At 40.9% G+C, this 25,650-nt stretch overlaps 1 protein-coding gene across 8 annotated transcripts in view; it reads right to left on the bottom strand.

The window, feature by feature from the left end:
• Positions 1 to 6,412: 6,412 nt before the first annotated feature.
• DGKI (diacylglycerol kinase iota) overlaps positions 6,413 to 25,650 on the bottom strand; it is a 209,810-nt gene continuing 190,572 nt past the window's right edge. For all 8 annotated transcript variants that reach the window (XM_025156048.3, XM_025156051.3, XM_025156057.3 and 5 more), the window contains 5 exons: positions 23,609 to 23,646; positions 21,941 to 22,061; positions 14,796 to 14,832; positions 12,557 to 12,656; positions 6,413 to 11,108 (listed from right to left, as the gene is read on the bottom strand). In XM_025156048.3, the coding sequence (XP_025011816.1) occupies positions 10,992 to 11,108; positions 12,557 to 12,656; positions 14,796 to 14,832; positions 21,941 to 22,061; positions 23,609 to 23,646 (413 nt within the window). In that variant the 3' untranslated portion in view covers positions 6,413 to 10,991. The remainder of the gene's footprint in view (positions 11,109 to 12,556; positions 12,657 to 14,795; positions 14,833 to 21,940; positions 22,062 to 23,608; positions 23,647 to 25,650) is intronic.

Here is a 25,650-nt window from a genome sequence, read left to right as displayed (position 1 = left end):
TAGGTTAGATACTAGGTTAGACTGGTCTTAAACTGAGACAGGGAAGGTTTAGGTTAGATATTAGGAGGAAGTTTTTTCACTCAGAGGGTGGTGACACACTGGAACAGGTTGCCCAAGGAGGTTGTGGATGCCCCATCCCTGGAGGCATTCAAGGCCAGGCTGGATGTGGCTCTGGGCAGCCTGATCTGGTGGTTGGCAACTCTGCACATAGCAGGGGGTTTGAAACTCGATGATCACTGTGGTCCTTTTCAACCCAGGCCATTCTATGATTCTATGATTCTGTGATTCTATGGTTCTATGATTCTTTCATTGTATACAGATTTGCTCTTTCTCCCAGTTTAAAATTTCCTTGTTTAGCAGTGGCACAGCAATCAAGATACTTCATATAAATAAGGAAATGCAAGAAAATCAGGGAAGATGCTTTCTTACTTTGTTAGAAAAAAATACTTCCCCCTTCCCCTGCTGATTATCTGGACCCTGATATTCTATTAAATGTAGCTTCATTTCATGGGTGCTGCTGTATGCCTCAGATTCTTTTTGCCAGCTGGCAGCCTCATGATGCACAGCTCTGGGGCATTATGCATGGGGTCAGACAGCATCAAAGAGCCCTTTGTGACGTTATTACAACTCCTGGAACAGATGCATGTTCAGATAATAGAATATGTACAAATACTGGAACTCTGGATCCTCTTGAAATGCTGGCTGAATATGTGCATTAATTATTTGGCTTTATTGCTCTATTCAGGGGTCTAAACACACTATGGAACAGTCCAGATTCTGATCTCTGTCACACCTTATTTCATCTGGAGTGAATTCAGGAGACTGGAATTTGTCCTTTATCTTTCCACTACCACCTCCAGGAAACAACAGTTGACTGTATCCACTCTACAGCCTGATGGAAACAGCCTTTCCATCCTCAATCTGTTCATCAACATGCCACCTGATCACAGTTCCTTTGATAACTCACCGTCTTGGCCTTGTTCCTTTTTGACCTGACATCCTCAGCTCTCTAGCTTTTCATTAGCTCTTGTCCTTGTTCATCAATTTTAATCTCTCATTTGCTTCATGGCCAAAACAGATGCCAGCGTGAAGACCAAAAAGACTGCTCCCTCAGACGTTTGGCTCCTTCCCCAGAAATATTTTGCATCAACATACCCCACTGGTGATTTTTGGACTGTTAGAAAAGACACTCCCAAAGTAGAAAGAGGTAACAGTGAAGGGTATTTTCTGAGACAGCCCTTCCAAATGAAACACACTGTGACAAGTGAATTCAATATGATGGTATATAACTGCTTTAAAATTCAATAAGATATTATCCTCAGGAAGAAGGGCAACCACTTGAATGCTTTTATTGACTAGAAATTTCACCTGAGGTAAAAAAACAACAACAAAACAATTGTAAGACAAGATAGTTCAAACACAGAAATCAAGCATGAAAAGTGAGAACTAGCTCATTTGAAACTTGCCATCTTGCAGCACTCTGCTATCTCAGTTTAAGTCAACTCAATTAAAAAGCACGGGACAGAGCTAGTCCCACCTTCCTTCAATAAACAGCTCTAAATGAAGCACAATACTCAATGGGAGCAATGTTACAAGGCACGATGAGAAACTGGTGACTAGTTAATATAATGGAAATCTTTGGCCACACAAAGCAGAGCACCCTACCTGTTTGTTGGGGAGGTTGATATCATCCTCATTTTACAGATAAGGAAACTGAGGCACACAAGATTAAATAACTTGCCCAACACAGACCCAGCAACAGTGGCAGGAATAAAACCTCAGCCCCCTGACTCATTACCCTTTGCCCTATCCCTTTAACCACAGCAACTCCAGAGAGATATGCTGATTAATTAGAACACACAGCAAGTGTTTTCCCTATTCTGTAACACACAATTATACTTGTAAACTGCCAAAAGACAGAAGCATATCATTAAACATAGTGATCAGCTTCTGCATAACCTTTACGTTTTGCTAAAAGAAAAAAAAGAAAAAAAAAAAGAAAAAGGAGGTCAGTTCTTGCTCAGAATAAATGCCCACTGAGCTAACAGTGACAGCCTCATAAACCATCTCCAGTCCTTATGTACACTGCATTTTCATTAGCACGCACTTGCAGCTTGGTGAGTGTTTGTATCCATAAGAAAATAATCTTTCCCCACAAAGCATAACGGTTACTCCCGGTGAGAGTATACAAAGCCATAGCTGTTGTAAAAGCTATGCAGAAAGAAGCAAAGTAGCAGAAACAGTGGCACAGAGGAAGGCTTGTAGTTTGTAGCAAAATGTTCTGCTCACTGACTCAGAGAGGACACTGAAACCTCCATGGACTGCCAGAAGGTTTGCACGAGAAATGCAGAATGTGAATTCTCAGCTATATCATCACCTAGACTTCCCAAAATCACTCAAAAGTCTCCTGCTTCCATAAAGCTGGCTGCATCCAAAATAACTGGCAGACAGTTTACAGCACGAAATAATACGAGAAAAATAACCCTCATATCTCACACTTCACCTTGCAGACCTTTACACAGTGATATGCTGGCAGTTAAACTCCCAGTTCCCTTCCCCAGCACACTGCATTTCCACAGGTCAGTGGCCAAAGCTGGCAACTCCCAAGCCTGTTTGGGACAGGACTTTAACCCTTGATTGGTTTTCAAGTGGAGTTGTAGGGCATTGAGCATATGCAACTGCCCCAGCACTAGGAAGAGAAACACACTTGATGATCATAGCTTGGAAGAGCCCTCACAAAGTGAGGGTTTGTCAATGTTCATATGTATTTTACACCCTTCCTGGCTCATAGTGGAATGCTGGGAATATGTTGCCTCCAAAGAGGTGCCACTTTTTTCCAGTAAGGTGATATATGAGTTTTTTTCTGCACATAAGGCAACCCCCTTTCCTTAGATCTGTGAGGTGCAGCACTAAGCCAAAAAGAGGCAAAACTCCCAAGGACTGCTCACTGCTTTGAAGGCTCAGCCACTTATTTTCTTTTCTCCCAAAGCTGCTGTGTGATCAAAGGAGGCAGATGGAAGAGAATCACTGTGGAGTGACAAGTAAGCAGAACAAAAAAACCTGATAAGGCCCTGCCATCTCCCCATGATTTTTTCTAAGCAGAAAGCAGTGTGGCAGCAGGGCCGGCCACTTCACACCAGAGAACAGCACACTCGCTCGCCAATTGGAAGCAGCTGCCACTTCTTGCACGCACGTCACAGAGCAGCATGGTCACATTTGCCCAGGCAAAAATTATTTAACAGAAAAATGGTGAAGAGGAGGAACATGAGAGTAGAGCAAAAAAAAGAAAAAAAAAAAGACCAAAACCCCACCACCAACAAAGAAAGACGACTATTTTTTTCCCTATTAACATTAATACTAAGTTTGGGAAGGCTGTAAGCAACCGCTCACATGCAAAATGCCCAAGTCCATCAAGCTTCCCATTTGCTTAATCCTGAGACATTACAGTTACCCCCAGAGGTGCCCTTAGTGCTGCATGTTCCAGTAGAGAAGAATTTTAATATTCCTACCTATGGCTGGGTATGGTCAGAGGACATCCAGCCATCTGTGATGCTGGTCAAGCAGAAATGTCCCAGAGGCAAACCGCTGAACAGAATTTTGACCTTTCCAGTCAAAAATCAAGGCAGCATGAACTATGGAAGAAAACTGATCAGAAAGTAAAGACTCCAGTGAAAAAGAACTGAAAATGACAGGGAAAAAAAAAATAAAAGGAAGGAAAACCAAAGAGCATTCAAGATGATTTTAAATCAGATTTAAATAAAATTATGTTCCATTTCCTTCCTGCTATTAGCAGCCAGCAAGCTTACGTCTTTTCTCAGATTGATGTGAGTGTACTGCTACCACGTGCCAAGGAGATAGGGACAGTATTACAATAGTGGCAAGACCACAGGAGAAAACTCACAGCTGCACCCGACTCATATTAAAATAAACACATCAGTAATAGTTCTCCCCTTCTGAGCCAAAAATAAAAATAAAAAAATAGCACCAGTTCTGCCGAGCTGGGGGAAAGGAGAGGGAAGACAGTAATTTGCTTTGTGGCCTGTAGCGATCATGCCTTTTGATGTGACTTTCTTACCATTAATTTGGAAGGAAAACCTCTGGCATCCCCAGAAGTGGATATATATGATAATTGTGATAAATTACTCATTACAGTGATCTTCAAGAATTAGCATTGTAGCTCTCTGCTCAGAAAATAGCAATGCTTAAAGAATCCATTCTGTAGAGTCCACGTTCCCGGGATCCAGCTTAGCTTTACTTTTCTAACCTTGCCTCCTTTCATTTTCTATGTGAATGTCATATAGGATTTTTTTTTTTTTTTTTACAATCCTACATAAGGGGGACTATCCATTAGAGCTATCCATTAGAGCCCAATTAGCCAAGCTGAAATTGCTCATGTCTGTTGAATCAAGCTCAAGAGCTTCTTGAGTTTCTTCTCCATACCTACAAACCTAACTGGTTCCTACCGTTCCTTGACAAGACTTGTATTTCTGAATACCTGTAAGAGCAAGAACTGCACTCTCCCTCTGCCACATGCTGAGGAAAAAAAAGTGATAATTGAAGGTCATTAAGACAGTTAGAACCAGAAGGCCATTTCCCTCATTAAAATAAAGGGTAAGGCTAAGTAATGAATTGCTATGTGGTTCATGCATTAGTACTTAGCTAATTGCTGCAGCACTTGTCATGATGGAGCACTGGATTGCAACCACGCACACTTTGCTGAGTGGTAGGTTACACGTCAAGCATGCTCCTAGACAGGGACTAATTGAAGAGCCAGGTGTTACACTTTGCCAGCAAAAAGAGGCTGGCTCTAGATGAAGCAATTACATATGTAGTACTATACTGCTAAAACAAATGGTGCTTATTTCTTGCACATCAAAGCATATTGGGGAGCTCTGAAATATCATTCCCTTATCAGCGTTCTGTTTCTAGTAGATGAGGGCAAAATAGCATAAAGCAAATTACTGAAGAAAGCCTCTCATCTGTCCTCTTGGTTATTCACCTTCTTGTATGTATGTTCCAATAGAAACACTGCTGGCTTAGGATCCCAAAATCTCCTCCATAAAAGGGAAACAGGAGCATAAGCTAGACTGTTTTTAAAGGGCTAAGCATAGGATTCTTTCCAGAATTATAGACGTGTTTATGTTGAAACAATTGCTTTTGTTACAAAGCATTACCCTGCTTAGATTTCTTAGCAGTTGTGTGTTACATCAAAACAAGGAGTTTCTAAAATGAGAGGCTTGTCTTTCCCACTCAGGATAACTGAATACATGTGTACTGCATAGGATAGATTGTCTTAACAAAAAAAAACTGAGAAACAAGAAACTGCAGCTGAGACTGGAATGTGGCACCCTATAAATAAGGCAGGAGACAAGATGCACTCTGATGGCTGAATACAGTAAGGTTATTCAGCTCTAAGCCTGCCTAATCACTGAAGTCAAATGTAATGAATTTACTGGCATGATCAAGGCCTGAGGGAGGAATTTTCCCCCTTTGCAGTAGCAGCACCATACACAGTCCAGGAAATCCCTTGGCCAAGGTGGGGGCCATTGCTGCAGTGCACGTGTAGAGGGGACAAGAGAACACTGCTCTCTGTGGGTGCAGTCATGGGCAGGGGTGCTGGAAATATGCTAGAGAGAGAGAGAGGCCCCTGAGCTCTGGTACTGACAGAGGACATTGGGTAAGGCAGCTGGGAGAAGCATGGTGCCACGGCACAAATTAGAGTACACTTAGCCACAGTCCCTTCTTTGACTGCTGGGTACAGAAGTGAGAATCCAGGTACTTAGCCTACTTTGGGGTAGCCTATGCCAAGCTCCTGCAGCCTACGGGCACTGGTAACTCCTCAGCAAAGGCTGAAACATCCTTGCCCCTCTAAGTATTCTGTTTGCCCCAGGAGCTGAGCGTAGGGCTGCGTTATAACTACTCTTGAAGCATTTTCACAGTACAGTCATGAGCTGTCCTTCCAAAGGGAGTTAAAGCACTGACGCTTGAGACACATCCTCTGCATAAAATTCTGGTCTTCATCAATATGCTGGCAAGTCACTTTTGGCACATTACTGAGTCTCCATTGCAATCAACTGATCTTGGCAGGCAGCTCCTGGGATTTTAAAGCTGTAGCTATCCATTACTAAGAAAAATAGTTGCTTGCTCTGTTGCTAAGAAAGCAAAATGAAAAGATGAGTACTGCCACAGTGAACCCTGTAATACTATATCCTGTAGCCAGACAGGTAGAAAGGCACACTTATATGATAAGCTGCTAAGAGGACCACTGAAATAACTAAAGATACTCACATTTGAGACTTTAGATTAATTAGGAAACAAACAACTGATGTCATTGTGACTCAGATTTCAAAAGGAAAATAAAGAGAAAAAATAATGCCTGATGAGAGGAAAAGAACAGATACAGCGGAGAAAGAAATGTTAATTTCAATATAGTAGAAGAGTTCTTGTACAGAAGCTTAAACACCATTCTTGCAAAGTACTTCTCCATGGACATGAGTCTGATGCAAAAGATGCAAAAAACGGAGGAAAGAAAATGACATACCTCAGATGGATCAGCATAAGGAACTGCTTCCTTCTTGGAATATATGAAATGCAAGGACATAACTGTCCTTGGAGTGTTTTCAAAGTATCCATGCTTCCAGCATATTCACATCACATATTTCTTGTGTATCATTAAACACCAGCAAACTTTAGATTACCAGTGCACCTTGTCCCTTTCATAGCTTTTACCAAGAATCAGATCTTCTCAACGTGTTTTTGACAAACTGAAAGGGTCAGCACATAATTGCACCCCACAGCAGGCATCTGGTACAGCTTGAAAGGAAAACAGTCATCTTCCAGCCGTGAGGTTGTGTGCTAGTGATTTTCATTAACATGCATGCTACTGTCACAGCAAAAAAAAAAAAAAAAAAAAAAAAAAGGCAAAAATGAGCAAAAGGGGACGTTAAATACTGCTTAAAGAGTATTCCACTGCCATACCAGAAAAAATAAAACAGCTATTCATCCACAAAGTGTCAGCTCTGCAAATACTACTGGGAAGATCAACGGCAACAACATATAAATTTTGTTCTGTTTTCTTTATGTCTATGGTACTTCTAGAAGACAGTCCTTATGTAGCAGAATCCAGGCTACAGCACGAGTTGATACTGCTGGGGAAAAGTGAAGTGATAGTTGTCATTAAAAACGCCTACAGATATCTGAAAGTGTAAAACCACAGTAAAGTCTTCATGTGAAATAGTGAAAGAGTCACTGGAGTCTGAGGCCAATTCTGTCAGCCAATGCAAAATTTGCCTTGCACTCCTTTCTTGCATGAGTCATTCAGCCTTACACCTTACAATACTGAAGGGTGCTATAATTAGTGAGAAAGATATGACACCATCATGCCTTGGAAAACAAAGAATTATATCTCTAGCAATGAAGCATGAAACAATAAAAGTAACTGATGCTATTAAATAACAAAAGTAAGTTTATTTTATCAATGTTATAAATATTTTATTTCCCTCCATTTAACTCCAGAATGAGATAGCAAACCAGTACAATGGAACAATTCAGGAGCTCCTCAGTTCTACTGAAAAGGGTCCCCATTAATAACAAATTAAAATGGAGAATGACATTTTGCCAGTCCATCAACCTCAGCATCTGAGCACCCCTAGGTACCTTGTTTTTCAAATGGCACAGGCCTAAAAGTGTGTATGAGTCTATATATATGCATACTAATATTTATAAATATACATATATATAGCAATATACACACATATACAGACACACCCACAGAATAGACACTTCTAGTAAATCAAAATGTTTCAAGTGTAATCTAAGTGGGCTTCCAGTGGGCTCTACACAGTGCAGGAACAAATGATACTGTACTAAGCTAGACCCCAAGTACTCAAGAGATTCAATATGTGTGTGCTACCCTTAACAGCTGAGGTCTGCCTGCTTCTAGTGGCTGTCCAAAATTGGGAATCTCACAGCATGGGGAAAGGAATACGAAATATTCCTGCTGTATCCTCACCCCAAACTTCATCCCTCAGTGAACCAACCTCTGATATCCCTGACTGTGTGTGAGCCATCACAAAAAATAATACACATGCTCTGTTATCTACATACAATACATCACCAGTCTCTAATGCATTACTTGTGCAGTGCTTTGGACACCTTGAATGTTAAAAGGCACTACATCCAGCCAGCTCCTGTCCTAACTCCTGCACTGGGGTTTATTTCCATCACACAGTAACTGTCTCCTACCACGTACACAGAGCAGTAAGCTTTCCAGAGGCACACGTCTCATTCTGATCATAGCATCACACTCCTGCTGCTAGGGAAAAAAGCAGGCCAGGCTCTCTCCTGTGTGCTCCAGCTACTTTGAGCAGTCCAAATGGCAGAAAGGAGCTCAGGAAATCTGTCTACTCCAGAGCCAGCCCCTTCTGTGAACAGCGCACAACCCCTGGGCACAAGAGACATCACCAAGGGGAGCACTACAGGAGATGAAGAGGGACCAGGCCCCACCCTGTGTAATAATTCACATGCGGCTTCCAGAGGCTACCTGTGATCAGAGCAAGCCTTTATTGTTCCACCTTCTTGTGACTTAAGGATGAGGGAGCTGCAAGGTGCTCACTGAGCATCCTGTGCTCAGGCCCCAGTCTGGCCTCAGCACAGGACAAAATCCAGTCCCTGGTATCATTGAAGCTCTCTCTGTTCCTCACATCAGTAAAACAGCAAGAAGATACAACTGATACTAGCATCATTCATATTTTAAGTCAAATATATAGAAATATTACAGTATAGTCCTTCCTCACAGTTAGAAAATGATGCAATGCCTACCATGAAACTATACTGTGAGGGTGAGGGTCTTCCTTATGGAAGTTTCACATACACCAAAATTATACTCTGATTTTTTATTTTAACCATTGCCAAATTCGGTTCCAATATGTACACCTTCACCATAAGCCCCTGCGTTATTATTAAGGGAAGGAATTTGGCTTTCATATTTTATTTCTCAAACAAGAGAAGTAAAGATAGAAAAAAAGACAAAATACATTTCATGTCGCCACTGATCAATCGATTACAAATATATATAGTTTCCTTCCAGAGGAAGAAATACTAAAGAAATATTTCGCTCATATCAAATAAACTTTTGAAAACAGAAAAAATAAAATAATATATATATATTTAGCTTTTCTTTTTCTGCCATAACAATCACTCAAAAAGGAAGGAAAAGGAAGGAAGGAGGGAAGGAGGGAAGGAAGGAGAAAAGAACAGATGGAAGAAGGGAAGGAAGGAAGAATGGAGGGAAGGAAGGAGGGAGGGAAAGAGGGAGAGAAGGAGGGAGAAAGGGAAAGAGGGAGGGAAAAGATAAACTTAAAAAGAATAAAGAAGGGATTTTCATTCATTTAATTTCCACAACTTCTACTGAGGAAATAAAACTTATCTGAATAATGACCTGAGTTTTTTCCATGGTTTCCAAACTGCATGTAATCTTGATGAGCAACATCTACCAAAGACCTATCCCTAGAAATGCATTTGAAACCAATCACTACATGATCTTTCAAAACAAACAGCAAAGCAAAATTTAGAAATCTATTGCAAGAATTATGCCAAAAGTGGGCCATGAGTGTCTTCATAAGAACTGGGGAAAGTGGAAGCTCTGCTACTTCTGGCAGCTGAATTGTCTTTAGTGATAGAAAACCTGAAGGTGAAAATTTTCTGTATGTCTGAGTGTGTCTGATTTTTCTTCTTTTGTAGTTATAATCTTTGAGGTAAGACAGAGAACAGATGAGTACAGTAGACATGGCAGGCCTTTACAGCAGCTAAGCAAGTTTAAATTTCCAAGCTTATAGTGAGTAATGAGGCAAAGAGCTGATGCTTGTCCTTTTTCTTGGGGAGAGCCTCTCTTTAAGAACTTTCTTCCATTCCCCTTGGGGAATCAGGTAGTTTTCAGGTTCAGCCAGAGGAAATTTTTCCTGTTCCCAACAAATGCAGTGCTTGTTCATTTATTCATGGCTGACAGATGACCTCCTAGGTTTCCTTTCCTTGCCCTAAAACCCATCTTTCCAGAAGTGAAAAAAATAAAAATAAAAATAAATAGCTATATAGCTATTAGTTTTTAGTCAGGCCTGAACGCTGACAAAAACTGGTTGGTGATTATAAGTACAACAGTGGTGTAAGAAACTTTAGGGGTAGCTTTCTGCTCTGTCATACAATGTAGCTATATTGGATAACCTTTCTATTCAAATAACTGTCTCATCAGGATACCATAAGCATATATGCAGCAACAATGAGGAGGTTAGTTTTTGTTACTGTTGTAAACTGAACTATGCACCACACCCTAGAAAACAAGGCAATAGGCAGAATCCTCTCCAAAAGTGAGAAAACTCCCCAGTGACAGAACACTGAGGAAGAAGCTTCCAAAGGGATAGCAAAGGAGGGAACACAGCAGGTAAAAATGTTTTCTTCCTAAGGGCATTCCAGAGCTCCTCAATTCTTTTTTTGCTGCTGCCTGACCATTTGTGAAAACACAGAGATAACAGATGCTATTTACCAGATGACAAGTGAGAGGAATGGGAGAATTAAAGGTGTGCAAGAAAATGTAGGGATGGTGGAGGGCCTGGTCAGGTGTTTTAATGTCCCAGTTAGTTTGGTTCCCCCACACTCACTTCTCTCTTTTTTTTTTTTTTCTTTTTTTTTTAATAAATTGTACAGATGAACATGGGAGAAGTTCATGCTACTTGCTGGAAGCAATTAAGGTAAATTTCCGTGGCCCGTGGATTCCACAGACCTTTGAGTGTCCCACCTCCTCCATCATGGGCTAACCTATGGAACCTAACTGTTCCGTGGCAAGACTCTGTAGCCCTTAGAAACTGGTGGCATGTCCTCTGATATTTTCCACGAGAGCGAGAGACATGTTGATTCCATCAGCTTCTTCCTCACACGATGCCCAAGTGCTCAGGTGCAGCCTTGCTGTTTCTGAAGATCCTCTTCTCTGTTTTCAGACATCAGACTGCTGTTTCCAAATCCTCATGGGGAACCATTTGGTAATTCTGTCGACTCTCCAGATATGAGGCCAGATCTGGATCACCAGCTTGCTGAGCCCTGTCACGAGGAGTCTTACCCTATAATAAATAAAAAGGGAGAAAACTTTTGTGCTAACGTATTTAGAAGACTAGGTGAAAGCATGACCCAGAGGAATTGCTACAGGAAGGACAGAAGTACATCTGGAGAATTTACTTAATTGTACAAAAAATAAAGGAGATGTCAAGTCAAGTGTTTCTAGGAGACTCGTGAGGTTCCAAGGAATTTCAAGGTCCTTGTGCTGTTTAAGACAAATCATTCAACCCTGCAAGGACATGTTTTTCGATACATTACACAGAAGGGCTCACATACTGGAAGGAACTGAATTTTCATTCTGAGGGTGCAGTGCCTATGTGAATGAATAGTGCACAGTACTGTAGATAACAACTGAAAAGTGCTCTACTCAACTTTACTGAGAACATGGAGAGAGAGATGCCCAGTTCTTGAGACAAACTGAATGCAGCTCATTCTATTTCAAGTAAAAAAAATTCAATTTTTAGTGCATCACTTTGTTATCTAAGCTACCTTTTGATTACTGTGGAATTGGGCCAATAGTCTTGATCGTAAAGAATCAAAAATACTGAAAACACAATAACAGCTCTCCACAAAATCATTCTTGCTCTCTGGATTTCTGGATAGATGAAGACTAACAACTCAAAAGCCACTTATCTGGATTCCAGCTTTCGCAGAAATTATCTTTTACAATATATAGTACCAAAGAAGAGTCTGATCTGAAAAAAAGAGATCTGAAAAAGAGATGACCTCTCTCCAGCTTATAGGCTACTGCCTACATTCTTGCTGCACAAAGCTATTTCCAACTCTGAAGCCCATTGATCTGAGCATCTCTCAAATACTGATACAGGTTGCTTATATTCAGAAATGCTAGTGGGGCTGATTCTGTACCATGTTCCCAAGCAATTAGATTGTTTTGTTGGTTTTTTTTTGTTTGTTTGTTTCTTTTGTTTTTCCAGAATATTCTTAGGTTTTAATTTTTCCCATACATCTTCTTTCTCCAAGCTTACATGGAAAGACAGTTGTCATTAGTATCACACCAATGAACACAAGGGCAAGTGAGGACAAAAAAAGATGGTTAGCCATCCTCACAAAGCAAGTCAGCCACAACAATCAAGCCTCACAGACACTGTGCAGTCAAAAACCAAGGCTCCCTCAGGTGGTCCCTGCCCACAGATCTCTCTTTTGACCACACAAGAGAAGGATGCTGCTGTGCCACAGAGATGCTTCATTCACACCCAACATACCGAATAGTTTGAGGCCAAGCTCTCACTATAGTGAAGATGACCCACACTGGGGACTGAACTGAAGTCCCTTGTACTTGTTTGAATCAATACAGTTTTCTAAGTAAAAATGTGTAAAAAGAGCTGTTTCTGGCAGACACAGGGAAGCCTCAATCATGCACACAGCGGGGACGGATGCTGATCAGTCTCGCTTGGCTGAAGTGTTTTGTAACTCGTTGACTAGGCTGGGTTACCTTGGAGTCCGTCTTTCTCAGCGAGGCTCCCGCATCCACCAGGAGCTGGCAGATGGCACGATGGCGTTGGCAGGCCGCTTTATGTAATGCTGTCTCACCCCTAGACCAAAGTACAGAAACCAGCAGTGAGACACATCACACTCATCAACATTTATGAAACAGGAGGTTCAGTGAACAGAAAGGGATGATGTATTTCTGCAAGGTTGCTTCTTCCTGGCAGAGGCGGACTTGTGCACTCTCTTCCTTAGCACCTACATCCTTTGACTCAGTAAGCCTGCAGTGCACAAATAGCAGTTGGAGAACTGAGGAGTGGGAAAGAAACAGGCACAATATTTTTGTATTCAGAAATACAAAAACGTCACATTCCCATCCAACCCACAGTTCTGCTAACTGCTGCAGAGACAAAGAGGACACCTTTTCTTCACAGCAGACTAAACTGTCAATATTTTTTCTTCCTGCTTTTTCTCACCTGAATCTCATTCTTAGAGGCGTGATAGAAAAATCATACCCATCAAAGCCATGATTGGTACACTTGCTGCCCTGGTTCTGATACTTGACCATCACAGATGCATGAGAGGAGATCTGTGTTTTTCTTTTGTACTAGTGAGCTACTGAGGAAGTTTGAACACAAGCTTTTCAGAACAGAAAGCTGTGTAGTAGGTGCAGGTTTATTGCAAAGTTCTTAATTCAGGGTGGGTCTACTTGCAGCAGGATTCTGAGAATGACTGTACTAATTAAGTTAAAGAAGCCAATTCAGCTTTGACTAGAAATAGGAGGAAAGTAGTTTGATCAGCTTGAAGAGGTGTCTGCAGTACTACTGTCAAACAAGTAGGGCAATTACACGCACTCTAAGATGAAAAATGATAAGAATTACCTGTAATAAGACAGATGTAGTAGAGCATCTATTCCCAGAAAGGAATTTCAGTCTCAGCCAACTATAGGGCAAGTTAAATATTAATAGGCAACTTTGTAATCTATCTCTAATGTATGAAAGCTAGATGCAGGAGGGGACGATACCTGATCTCACTCTGAGAATCAAAAGAAAAATTCATGCTAGCAGTTATGGCTTGAACTTTTCATTTTCAAGAGGTAGTGGAATGGGTAATGATAGATTTAACCCTTATGCAAAAGGTTGTTTTGTTTCTCATATATTCTATATGCTTCCCAGAGTTATTTATGGATCACTTATACAAGGACTGGTCCAAAAATAATGCCTCTTTCTTTTTCTTTTTTTGGCCCACAGCATCAAAGGCAGACAGTGGTATGGCAGTAAAGGATGAACCTTCCTACCAATATTCTGTTACATCCTGTTGCCATGAGACAGATGGCAGCAGAGGGGCATTCTGACAAAATGGTATCCAACATGGAAGTGCATACAAAGCAAAGGTGTGCCACTGAATTCCTCTATGCGGAAAAAAAAGTAGCACCCACTGACATTCATTGACACTTACTGAACATTTATGGAGACTAATCGGTGGATGTGAGCACAGTGAGATGGTGGGTGGTGTTTGACAACAGCAACAAGACAAACTATATTCTGAATGGCCATGCAGATTGCCATGTGTGCAGCATGCAGGTCCTTGTTAATTGCTGATAAAAATACACAACTAATGGTGGCACCTATGTTGAAAAAATAGTGTTCTGTAGCTGAGAATGTGTTCTATCAGATGATGTTCTTATGTTCTTTGCATGTGTTGTATTTTCCATGGAAATAAGATAATAAAAAGGAAGCATTACTTTCACAGCAACTGATATACATTATTGTGATACCTTGATTATACAGAGATTTGGAAAGTAAAGTCTTTTTTAAAATAATAATAGAGTTGATTGAGTTTCTAACTACTTGAGAGAAATCTTTGATGGCACAAGCTGTATCCATTTAGAACAACTAAGGCAGAGCATCCAGCACTGAATAAGAAAAGTCTTGTCCTGACTTTTGAAATCAATCCTTCATGTTGATCCTCAATGACTAGATTCTGGAAACATCAAAGTTCAGTGCAGGACTTGTATCTCTCTAAAAAGATTTATGAGAAATGGGAAGCAGTAGAGAGGAAATCCTTTCTGGAGTTCAAGAAACATTTGCTCTAGGTCTAAAAGCTACATATGCGTCTGTTATTTTCAGATTTGAAGGCACTTCTGTGGGGTTTTTTTTAATTGTTTTTAAAGAGATGGGCCATTTTGAAAAACAAGTGAAGTTGGCTAGCATAATACAAATACAGACACGGTAGACTGTACTTACGTTTCACTGTCTGTCATGTCCAGTAATTCAGATGGACCTGAAAAAGACAGTCAATTATGTTATGTAGCATTTGTTTGCATATGCAAATGTACATATGCAATATGTAAAAGAAATCAACAGAAAACTCAGTTAGCACAGATATGCCAAACTTCAAGGTAACATTTGCTTGCACAAACCCTTGCACTAACAAAATTCTGAATGCACAGTCACTGCTGGAGTCTCAGTGCCAGGGAATAGCAGCTTCTAAATTATACCGGGAATGAATATTCATGGCATTTATTTTCTCACTCTTCACCTTGCTCAATTAAGTGGTTCACATAAGCACAGCACATTGGAAATGCTGATATAATGGAAACCCTGATATATTGCAAGTTAAAATCTATTGTTAGTACTAGAGGGAAAATGTCATTAGGAAGTTGAAATTAGCCAAATTCTGTCCTGAATGACATCCCTGTGCTACTCTATTTAACAGCACTATACAGAATGTAGATCAGGGTGGAATATTCCCAGCAGTCTTTATATTGATATGCAAATCCTGTACTCTACTGGTCAGCAATGATCAGGAAAGTAAGGGTAAGCAAAATAGAAAAGTTTTTTGTTAAATGAGACAAAAAAAATCATTTTGTTGATGTGCTTTTGTTGTTGATATTCACTACAGGCAGATGTCTACAGCAGCAAATTCCATCACTGAATTACAGTGATAGGGAAAAGCTAGGATTTGGATAGCATTTGAAATGAGAACTTTTCCTTTTCTAGTCAGCCTTACTATTATCCTCTCCACTGCTCTGGAGCATAGTGTCAGATGGTAGGGGGCATTTAGCAAGGGGAATAGTGAAACTTTACAGGAATTTTGCTTCCTGTGCATGAATATGTCTCTTCATCACATTTTGACTTTCAAATTCAAGAGTCCTCAAGAGCTTATGGCAAATCTCACCTGAATCTGAGGAATTTCACACTATTTACTTACAAAGGCCCACACACAACCTCTCTTCACTTCTTTCAGTGAGTATATGTTGACATGGACAAGAGCAGTCCATCTCTCCCTCACTCCTTTTATAACATATATGCGTAGTATGTTTGGGAGAGCTGTTTGCCATGGCTCCTGGAACTGCAGATAGTTCCTTCCCTTCACCTTCCACCATCATAAGAAAGAGGTGGTCAAAAAGGTAGCATGCCTCGAACTCGGTGCACAGAGCACTGCATATCTACTGCAGCAGTTCTCCAAGCTTTTTAGCCACTCTCCTAAGTCTCATGCTACACCACACAGCAGTTTCACTTGGCTGTTGTGGGTTTACTGCTCCCCATCCAAAAGAAGCATAATCATGACCTACAAATTCCTATAAGCACAGGAGGATACAGGAGTCTAAGCAGAGTTCCCTTGTTGAGAAAAATAACAGCTAAGAATCTAAGGATAAAAAACAAACAACAATAACAACAAAAACAGACCAAACCAAACAACCAACAACTAGATGAATAAAAACAACTAGATGAATAATATCTCTCAGGACTAAAGAAAATCATGTTATTTCAAAAATAAAGGTTCAATAAGCCATTTCCCATGGCTTGTTGCAATACTACCTCCCAGAGAAAGGTACAAGGAATGACCTGCAGTGTAAACTTAGTAATACTGTGTTTCTGCTCATAGAGAGGGCAGTGAAGGTTGTGGTGGATGGTGCAGCAAAGTATCTGAACTGGCTGCATTGGGCACACTCTTACTCTGGTAAGAACAGAAAAAAAAGAGAGAAAAATTAGAAGAATATGATCTGAGAGGACAGAAGACCTGGAACACAGTATGTGTGGTGAGAAAGAAAACCAAGGACAAAGGAAAACTGGTCAGGAGGGGAGCCAAGTACTGAGGATTGAGTGAGCAGTCTATAAGTACAAACCTAAACAGGTGACAGGTACATCCTACCAGTGCACATGGGAGCTCTCTAGCAAACTATTCCAAACAAAATATCCAATGGGAGCAACTTGACTCCAGCCCGGTCAGACTTAAGGCCAGATATTGCAGTTAATCAATTCACAGCATGACATGGTGTCAGTATTCATTCATTTTATTCTCTTTGGCCTATCTCTAAAACTATACGGTCCCAACTCACATTCAATCCAAGTTGTTTCCTTTATTTCTTATTTATTTTGCTTGTGCTTCTCTTAAACCACATCACGCTCTCCTCCTAATTCCCTTTCCCCTCTGTTTTGGACCTCATTTTTACATCAGTCTCCCTGGCGCTGCCAACCGACCATTCCAAATCCCCCTCTGCCCTGGGACAAAAGCTGCACAGATGTGGGAAGGGCTGGCACTGGGAAAGCTAACGGCAATGTCATCCTGACCCAGCGGGGAGGCGGCTGTTTTACTCCAGGACAAGAGGCAAAGAAAGAAAAGGAGACCAAGGCGCAGAGAGAGAGAGGACAAAATAACCCCATAGAAATCCGGAAGGGAAATGCATGAGTGAGATTTCTATCAAGGAAAACAGCAGGGGGGGAAATAAAAACAAAGGATAGAAATGTGTGGAGAGGTGGAGGGAGAAAAAAAAAAAAGAGAGAGGGAGAAAGAGAGAGACTTGGGGACTAAAGAATGGCAGGATAGGGACAGGGGGGAGAAGTTTGCTTGAAAGGAGCTGAAAAGCATGACACACCGAGGGGAAGCCCAGCTGAGATCACTTTCTTTCCTTCACATCTCCAATAGACTGTCTGTGTAGAATTATTAACTTTTTTCCTTCTTTCCTTCTGCCCCCTTTCATTCCACCAAAGCCCCTCTCTGATTTCTCAGGCCAAGCTGGGGACAGGAGAAGAGCACGAGAAGGCAGCTAGAAAGCAGCTGCCCTTTAGCTGAGTTCATTACAACATAAAAGAGAGGCAAAAGGAGGCATTTCCAAAATATACAGCACCACGCAGTCCAAAAGGCCTCCAAGCCTGCAACACACCCTGCCCTCTCCAGTGGAGGTGGTTACAGCTACCCACAGGAGACCCACAGTTATTAACCCTTGCCAGTCCCTGGTCCTATCAGTCCCTCCCTTCGTAGAACTGGGGAAGAAGTGAATTTGTTTTTAACAGTAATAGCTTCCACTAGCAGCATTTCTGGGAGTTCATCTGTCAAAATCCTCTTTGGTTAATAAGTTAATTAAGGTTTTGATATACAGGACAAAAATGGATTTGGTTCATTACTGCCAAAGAGGGAATATTTTTAAAATAACAGTCACCTGCAAAAGTAGAACTGTTTCAGGTCTTCCCCCAACTTTGCACTCCTCATTTCTACCTGATGTGAAGATTAACAGTGTCTGTTTTGGACTACTAGTGTCTTCTGGCTCTGAATTTCTATTGTAACATGTTGTGTAGTCCAATTATGGAAAGATGCCTTCCATTTTAACTGTCTCACTCATATAAACCTCAAATTTAGTAAACCTAGAAAATAAAACACACTATTTTATACTTTGTGCCTTCTAGGAAATCTGAGTTGTTTACTACTTAGGCATCTCACAAATGTTTCCCTACTATAAAGCACTGTGCAAATCTAGAGCTATCAGTGAATGTCAGACAAACTCAATCTCTGACAGACTGTCCTCAACACAGATCTCTGTCACAGTAGAATTTGCTTTCCAAGCAAAACAAACAAACAAACAAACAAAACCTAATAATAATTAAAACAAATGCATTCTCTTGTTTACTAGAGGATGCTATCTAGTGAAGCAAGGACATTGAGGTCGGAGGTCACAAAGATGTTCAGGATGGCACGGACTAACTATTCCACAAGAAGTTTCCAACACGAACTCTTAAGCAATTGTAAGTAACGTTCTTCTGTTGAAAACTGACGTTTTGTAGATTAACTACAGAACTCTTGCATGTCTTTTGAGCTTCTAGAGAAGAAAAGAAGACACATCTTGGATTGTCTGTCTTCAATAACTGTTATAAAAAATAAACAGTTCAGAACTTCCAGATGAAGATTCCAAATAAAGTTTGATTCCAAATACGGCCGGTGATTTAGGAGATCCTTTTCTAATGGAGATTCTTAAGCGTTCCCTACTGGTTGTGTGAAGGAAGCAAACAGTTAACTTTTTTTAATGTGTAAGCATTGGGGTGTGAGATAGTTGACTGCAGCAAAAAAACAGATGTGATTCTGATACCTACTGAGTTTGGCCCTTGTTTTCTTGCTAAGTGTTTCTTAGCCCAGCTACAGACAGATCTTAAAAGGTGACCCCTTCAATACAAGAAAAAGACCCTTGACTTATGAAGGCTTCTTGAACAACATGTAGGTCTGTGTATCTGCCCCTCATGCATAGGAGATGAAGAGAAACTGTTTTGAAGGAACAGCAACCAACACAACCATTCCTGCAGCAGTAAGCAGCTGTTCTAACACCTACTACATTGCAGCTGTTCTAACACCTACTACATTGCTGCTTCAGCTGCTATTCCAGGCTCATGCTAGTCCACTGATTAGTATCACAGCAATCTCTTTGACTCATCTCTGCTTTTTTCTAACTTGAGAAGGGTTATTTTCCCCCCCTTAACATCTGAAATCATTCTGATCAATATCACAGTGTAATCTCTTATATTAATATCCCTGCATATGTGCAGAAAGCATAAAGCCATCACCACAAAGGACAGCACAACACAATTTCCTCTTCTTCATAATCCCAGTGCTATGCCTGGAGTGTGTATGTTGGGGGCAGGGAGGGATTTACCACCTCTGTACCACATTTAATTCACCCCAGTAGCATCACACCAGATAGCTAACAATCATTTTTTGTTGCTGTTGGTCACGGTTTGAACTACATTCAGAAGATTTTCTCTGTGATTAATAACAGATTTCCTGTGCTGTGTGCTGGAGAGTATTTTGCTGTGGAGCTCTTATTAATGTTAACCATCTCTAGTCACGTGTTCTTGATAAACTCGATGACAGACAAACTATTGGAGAATTAGAGATGGACAAAAGTAATGACCAGAAGAAGAGTAAGATCCATTTTTATCAAGTGTGTCTATCGACAGAAATGAGAAGCTAGATACAGGGAAAGCCTCAGATATTAGTAGTGTTGGATAGGGTCTCATACACTAATTATTACTGAGAAGATGCCAGGTGCCAGAGAACACAACATAAAAACAAGGACATTGTGATGATGATTCAGCAAGAGAGCTTGTTTGTGACTGAGAAGTACCCAGGGTAGAAATGAGATTCATTAATTGCTTGGTGGGAGAAAGAGGGGGCCCCTATTAGAGCATTGTCCCATGCACTCTCTGATCCCCAGAGAATTTTAAACAAACAATGCATTTGGAGAAGCCCAGAGGACATATGTCTGGAAAGCTGCAAAAGCTTCCTGTCATCCTTGGGGACACAGGGGGGAGAGAGGAACTGAGTTGACATTTTCTCAACCTTCTGGTTTGTCTTTGTCTAACTGTCCGTAATCCCCTACATTTCTCTATTCACTTCAAAAATTCCCATGGATTTCCTGCTCACATCCTCACCAGCTTAAATGATCTCATTTTAAACCCTCATTGAAAGAATGGTAACTGGGTCAGTCTGTAATTTAAGGTATGTGTGCCTAAGAAAAGTCCTGGAGAGGCATCCATGAGAGTGAAGTGGCACAGGTCATGTGCACCAGGAGAAGAAACCAGAAAGAGTAAGAGAATTAAGTGAAATTATGTCTATCTATGGAATTTAGAGGCACATAAATGAACTGTAACCTATGAGATGATCCAGAGAAGTCAAATAAGAAGTAAATTTAGTGATAGTAAGACTTGCTACAACGTGTGAGAAAAAGAGCCAGAATAAGGATATAAGGCCAGCTACATGTATCTACCAGATGTAGGTATCTCTACACACAGAAAAGACTCTCCCCTTAGCCAAATAACTGGAGCACAGTTCAGCTGCCCACATATGAATATTTTATGATATTTTGAAAGGCAAGCCTTGGTATGAATTTGGAATTACAGGGATGTTTGTCTGGGCTCCTGTTGCCAGTCCGGAAGGATATGAATCTTCTACAGGCCTTGCACGTTACCTATGGACCCATGCAGATGTCTCGGATATTCAAGAGCAAATTATGATGGACAGTTATGTTTAGATAAACAAATGAAGCATACAGGTAACTAATTGTAAACTAGATCACATGCTTGGCTCCAGTGACTACTTTGACTACTTTAGGAACTTAGACCTATTAACTATATCATGTTGTATGTAAAAACCTAAACTCTAGGAGCCAAAGTGAAGCCAAATCTCACCCCAACTAAAATAAATGTTAACAGACGGATTATTGCCTCCTTGTTTACTATGTGTACTGCTTTTTTCTTCTCTCCGTGCAATTTCTGTAGCAACTTTCAGGCATTAGTTAATATGTTATAATTGCCAGAGATAGTCTCTGTGTTTGCGAGCAGTGATGCTGTTGTGGCCTATATCATTTTCCAGCAATCCGTCAACAAGATCACAGTAGTTTGAACAGGCAGAAGCTCCTAAATACTGCTAACTCAAACATATTTAAACATGCAAATTCTTACACGGCCCATGTAAACATGCCTGCAATACTGTTATTGACAAAGATAAAAAGTGTCTGAAGGAGAAAACTGAAATGGCAAGATCACAGCATACAAATATAAATATTTTAAATGGATATTACAAATTTTTGTTATCAGGTGGTCTTGAAAAAAAAAAAGAGACAAAATATTGGAAGGTTGTGAAGGAAACTAGGCAAATCCGGTCTAGAAACAAACGCATGGCTTCCTAACTGGTGTTATTAAATACTGAAATAATATCAATGGTAGGAGGGACTTTCCATTTCTGTTAATGATTTTACACAGATTAGATGCTTTCTACAACACATGCTCTAAGAGGAAAACAAAGTAATTCCACAGAGTCTCATGCCAGAGGGCAAACTAGAGCATCACACTGGGTCTTCATAGCATCACAACTGATGAATCTGTGTAAATACCCATTCTCCTCGAAACCCATAATTATTTTAGTTTCCCTTCATCTGGAGCCATCCCTGTTATTGCTGCTACATTCCTAGTCTCCTGCTTATGCCTGCTGCAAGTGGACATCTGGCTGAGGGTGACGACAATGAGTGAGGAAGCTCCCAGTCATACTGCGTTGTGTGGTTTCACCTGGCTGACACTCTTGGCTGCAGTACAGCTCCCCATAGGTTTGCACACTGACTCACCATGTTCCAGGATATACTTCACAATCTCGCCATGCCCACTCTTGGCAGCGTGGTGCAACAGGGAGCCGTGGTCAGGTCCTTGGATTAGCAAATTGGCTCCTTTTTTACAGCATTCTATGAACTAGGAAAAAAAACACATACATACCCATAAAGAAGTACAATGCAGGACAAGCAGAAAAACAGATATGCAGGCAAATCATGTACTAATTTCCGCAGGAGATCAGTACAACGATGCAATGCAATGAAATATAATATTACATTAAAGCCAGCTTTTAGGCCCCAATGAAAAAAAAAATAAACTAGAAGCACTGACAATTATATGGGTTAACAAGAGCAGATCATATTTCCTGAACAATGAGACATTGCTGCTCTATGGGTGGTGAATTATTGCTTGCTATAAATGCTTGCAAAAACACTTCCAGTGAAGCTGTTAGGAAATTTAAAAATATATGTATTTGATAGAAAATTCTGGCTTATCTCCTGAAAATTCCACTTTTTTTTAATCAGTAAAGGAAGCATACCCAAAGTAAACACTTTCTGACTAAACCAGTGACTGAAAAATCCACTGGGAGCTGCCACACATCTTCCTTCTCACACGCTCCCTTTTATTCAGAGCCCTCCAAGGGAAAAGCACTATCCAGGATAAGAACAGACAGGGAACATCCACTGGTCAGTTCTCAGATTTGCTGTAAACTCTGTTTCTGTAAAACAGATTATTGCAGAAAAGAGGGAGTAGCTGGTGACAGTGGGACATTATTTATGACACATGACAACTGAAGAAGGACAAGTTTCCTTATCAAAGCAAACTCAGGAAAAAGCTTTCAAGAAGCAGAAACAGAAGAATATTTTTATGACTGCTTGCTTGAGGAACATTCCCTAGATGCTGCAGCTGCCACACTAGGGGAGAAGGAATGGAATGTACATCTACAGGCCAAGGGTTGCCCTAACAGTACTGTCATATATATGAATGGTTCCAAGCTGGCTTTTTGCAGATAATATTGCAATCATTAATCACACTCCTCATTCAATTTCAGGGACATGTTTTAAACCCCTATTTGGCTACTGAAACACACAGCCTGAATAAGTGTCAGGCATCGAACTTTAGACTTTGAGAACAAGGTTTTTTTACATGGATGCCTTTTCCTACCAAAGCAAGGTACCAAAAATTGACCATACCAAAACGCTATTGGTTTTGAGATATCTATCAGACAGTAAGGCATCAAACTGAGTTTCATTCTACCTGGCCTGTAGTTGCCTAGGAAGATGTTAAAATGTCTATAACTCTAATTGCTTGGCCACCAACATCACTGCAATAAAACATCTTTTACTGTGTACAACCGCATCAGAACTATGCTGTTGCCTAGTGCTACATCTGCCAGTACACTGATTTCCCTATTGATAATTGACACAGTGCTCTGTACAGTGCACTATGGACCCTAGGCTGAAAGGTGCTGCCTAACACCAGATCCTATTCACTCAAATTTCACACCTCACCTGACTGATGTGCTCCCTAATACTCAGGGTTTCCTGGAAAGGCTGTAAAATGGCATTTGACAGCAGTCCCTACAGCAGCCTGTTTATGTTTTGAGCAGAGGTGTGATATAATTTACAGCATATCGAACCTTCAAGTAGCTGTGAAAACATGGACACTCAGTACTCTGTGCTTACCTTCAGCAGATCACCAGCTATGACTGCCTGTAAAAGTGCTGCAAAAGACAAACAGAAAATTAATATTAGGTAGAAAGCGTTCTGTATATGGCCTCACAGCTGAGAACACATCTCACAGTATGCACAAGTTAAGACAGATGCTTCAATCCTCTTGTATCCTCATATACCACTAAAACTGGTGAGGACCCTGGACTGACATTTTGAGAATGGAGAAGGAAGACTACACGTTGCATGAATGCTGTATGGACATTGAGCCACTGTTTCCAATGCTGCCCTGAAATTGCATGTTTCTGTCTGAAGTTCTGCTTTGTGGCACTTCAAAGAATTTTCAACACAGGATGAACCTGATTCCCTGGCACCTAAGTGATAGCTGAGAGTATCGATGCCAAACACAGAGAACCCGGAAATTCCCACAGTCCGCTCAGACTGTGAGACTGATGGTGAAGTGGTCAGTCAGCATCAAATACACTCAGAGTCCAAAGCCACAGAAAACAGAGAGGCAAATCAGAAATTTCTTAATATTTATTTGTATTGTAAGAACATCTTGTCCTGCCAGAAGGCCCTAAGTCCCACCAGGTAGGCAGGATCAAACACAGAGCAGCAGCCAGTTCCCACACTTTTACTTTTGGTAATTTAAACAGACACAGAAAGAAGAAGAGACAAAGAGAGGCACAGTGATCAAAGAATCACAACAAGGCAAGGAAGAGCTGTGAAGAGAGCCCAGGTCTACTCACTGCCACAGCTGTTTGTCCCAAGCCCATTAGGAAGAAGAGGGAAGGCAAGAGCCTGAGACTCTGTATTGTCCTATGTATAGGCTGCACTCAGCAATAGCACTAGTAGGCAGCAAGTAAGCACCCTTTTCCCTCCTTCTCACTATCACAACTTTCATAATAAAAAAAAATATGAATAGTCTTTCTGGGAAAACAGTTTTTCAGTTTGCATGATAAAAAGCATTAAACATTTGCCTCAGTTCTTACTTTTTCAAGAGTGCCAAAGCCCATTTCTGCCTTCAAGTCTAGGCAGTGCAATCAGGTTAAGCATTTGCTGAAGTGCCATCCTTGATATAATGATGCCAAAAGCTCACGTGGGGAGGAACAAGGGGGAAGGAAAACTATAGTAAAGACCTGAATCTGAAAAATAACACACAGGAAACTGCACAGTGTGAATTCCATGAGGAGCTTGTTACAACTCCAGAAGCAACATGGCAGAAGAGGAAGAGTATGCAAAGACAACTCAACAAACATTCCTTTCTTTGAAAACACCTGGACTTCTATACAGCTTTGAGAGGTCTCACTGACACCTAATGCCCTAGTCTCAGAGCAATCGGCAAAACAAAAATTCAGTCCAGCTAAGTTCTCATTCATGAAAGCAGGTACTGCAACCACACGTATTCCTTGTAACACTGGATTTAGGGCAGTCCTACAGTGATCACAAGTTAAACTAAGTCCAGTAAATCCCCTGGTGCCTGTGGGGACCAGGGCACTCTGCTTTGAGGAATGGAAGAAGTCAAACACCAGCAAGTAGGATAATGAACTGGAAAAATACATTCATGTCTTTCCTTCAGACTTCATTTTCAGTGGGATACAGTTATCTTTTTTTCCACTGTAGTTCTAGTACTGGCTCTGCCCAATTTAATACAAGAACAGAATGTGGCCCTTGTGCCACTCGGTTCATCTTTTTTTTGTCCTTATTCACAGATTGGATCTCAGAGCCACAGTTACTGTGTGGGCTGCCGCAGTCTGGGCTTGTGTAACTATTCTGCTCTCCTCACACATGCAGAAATCAAATGAACTGGTGACACCAGCTTTTCATTGCCATCTACGTTCACTATTTTAAGATATTGTTGCCCTAAAATTACTTAAGAGAGAGAAATACATTTTCTCATGCAAATTAGAGCTGCTGGTTGAGGTTATGGTTCAGAAAAGCCAGCAGACCCAGTAAACTGTGAAGTCAAAAGAAAAGTCCGGCAAGCCTTCTGCATTGAGTGCTCATAACCAGAGGTTTTCCTGGTGATATTAGGATAAAACAGCTTTAAAACACAT

The sequence above is a fragment of the Gallus gallus genome, chromosome 1, assembly GCF_016699485.2.
Source record: "Gallus gallus isolate bGalGal1 chromosome 1, bGalGal1.mat.broiler.GRCg7b, whole genome shotgun sequence".
In the NCBI taxonomy this organism is placed as follows: Eukaryota; Metazoa; Chordata; class Aves; order Galliformes; family Phasianidae; genus Gallus; species Gallus gallus.
The sequence above is the reverse complement of the archived record's forward strand: the minus strand, read 5'-3'. Positions and strand labels throughout refer to the sequence as shown.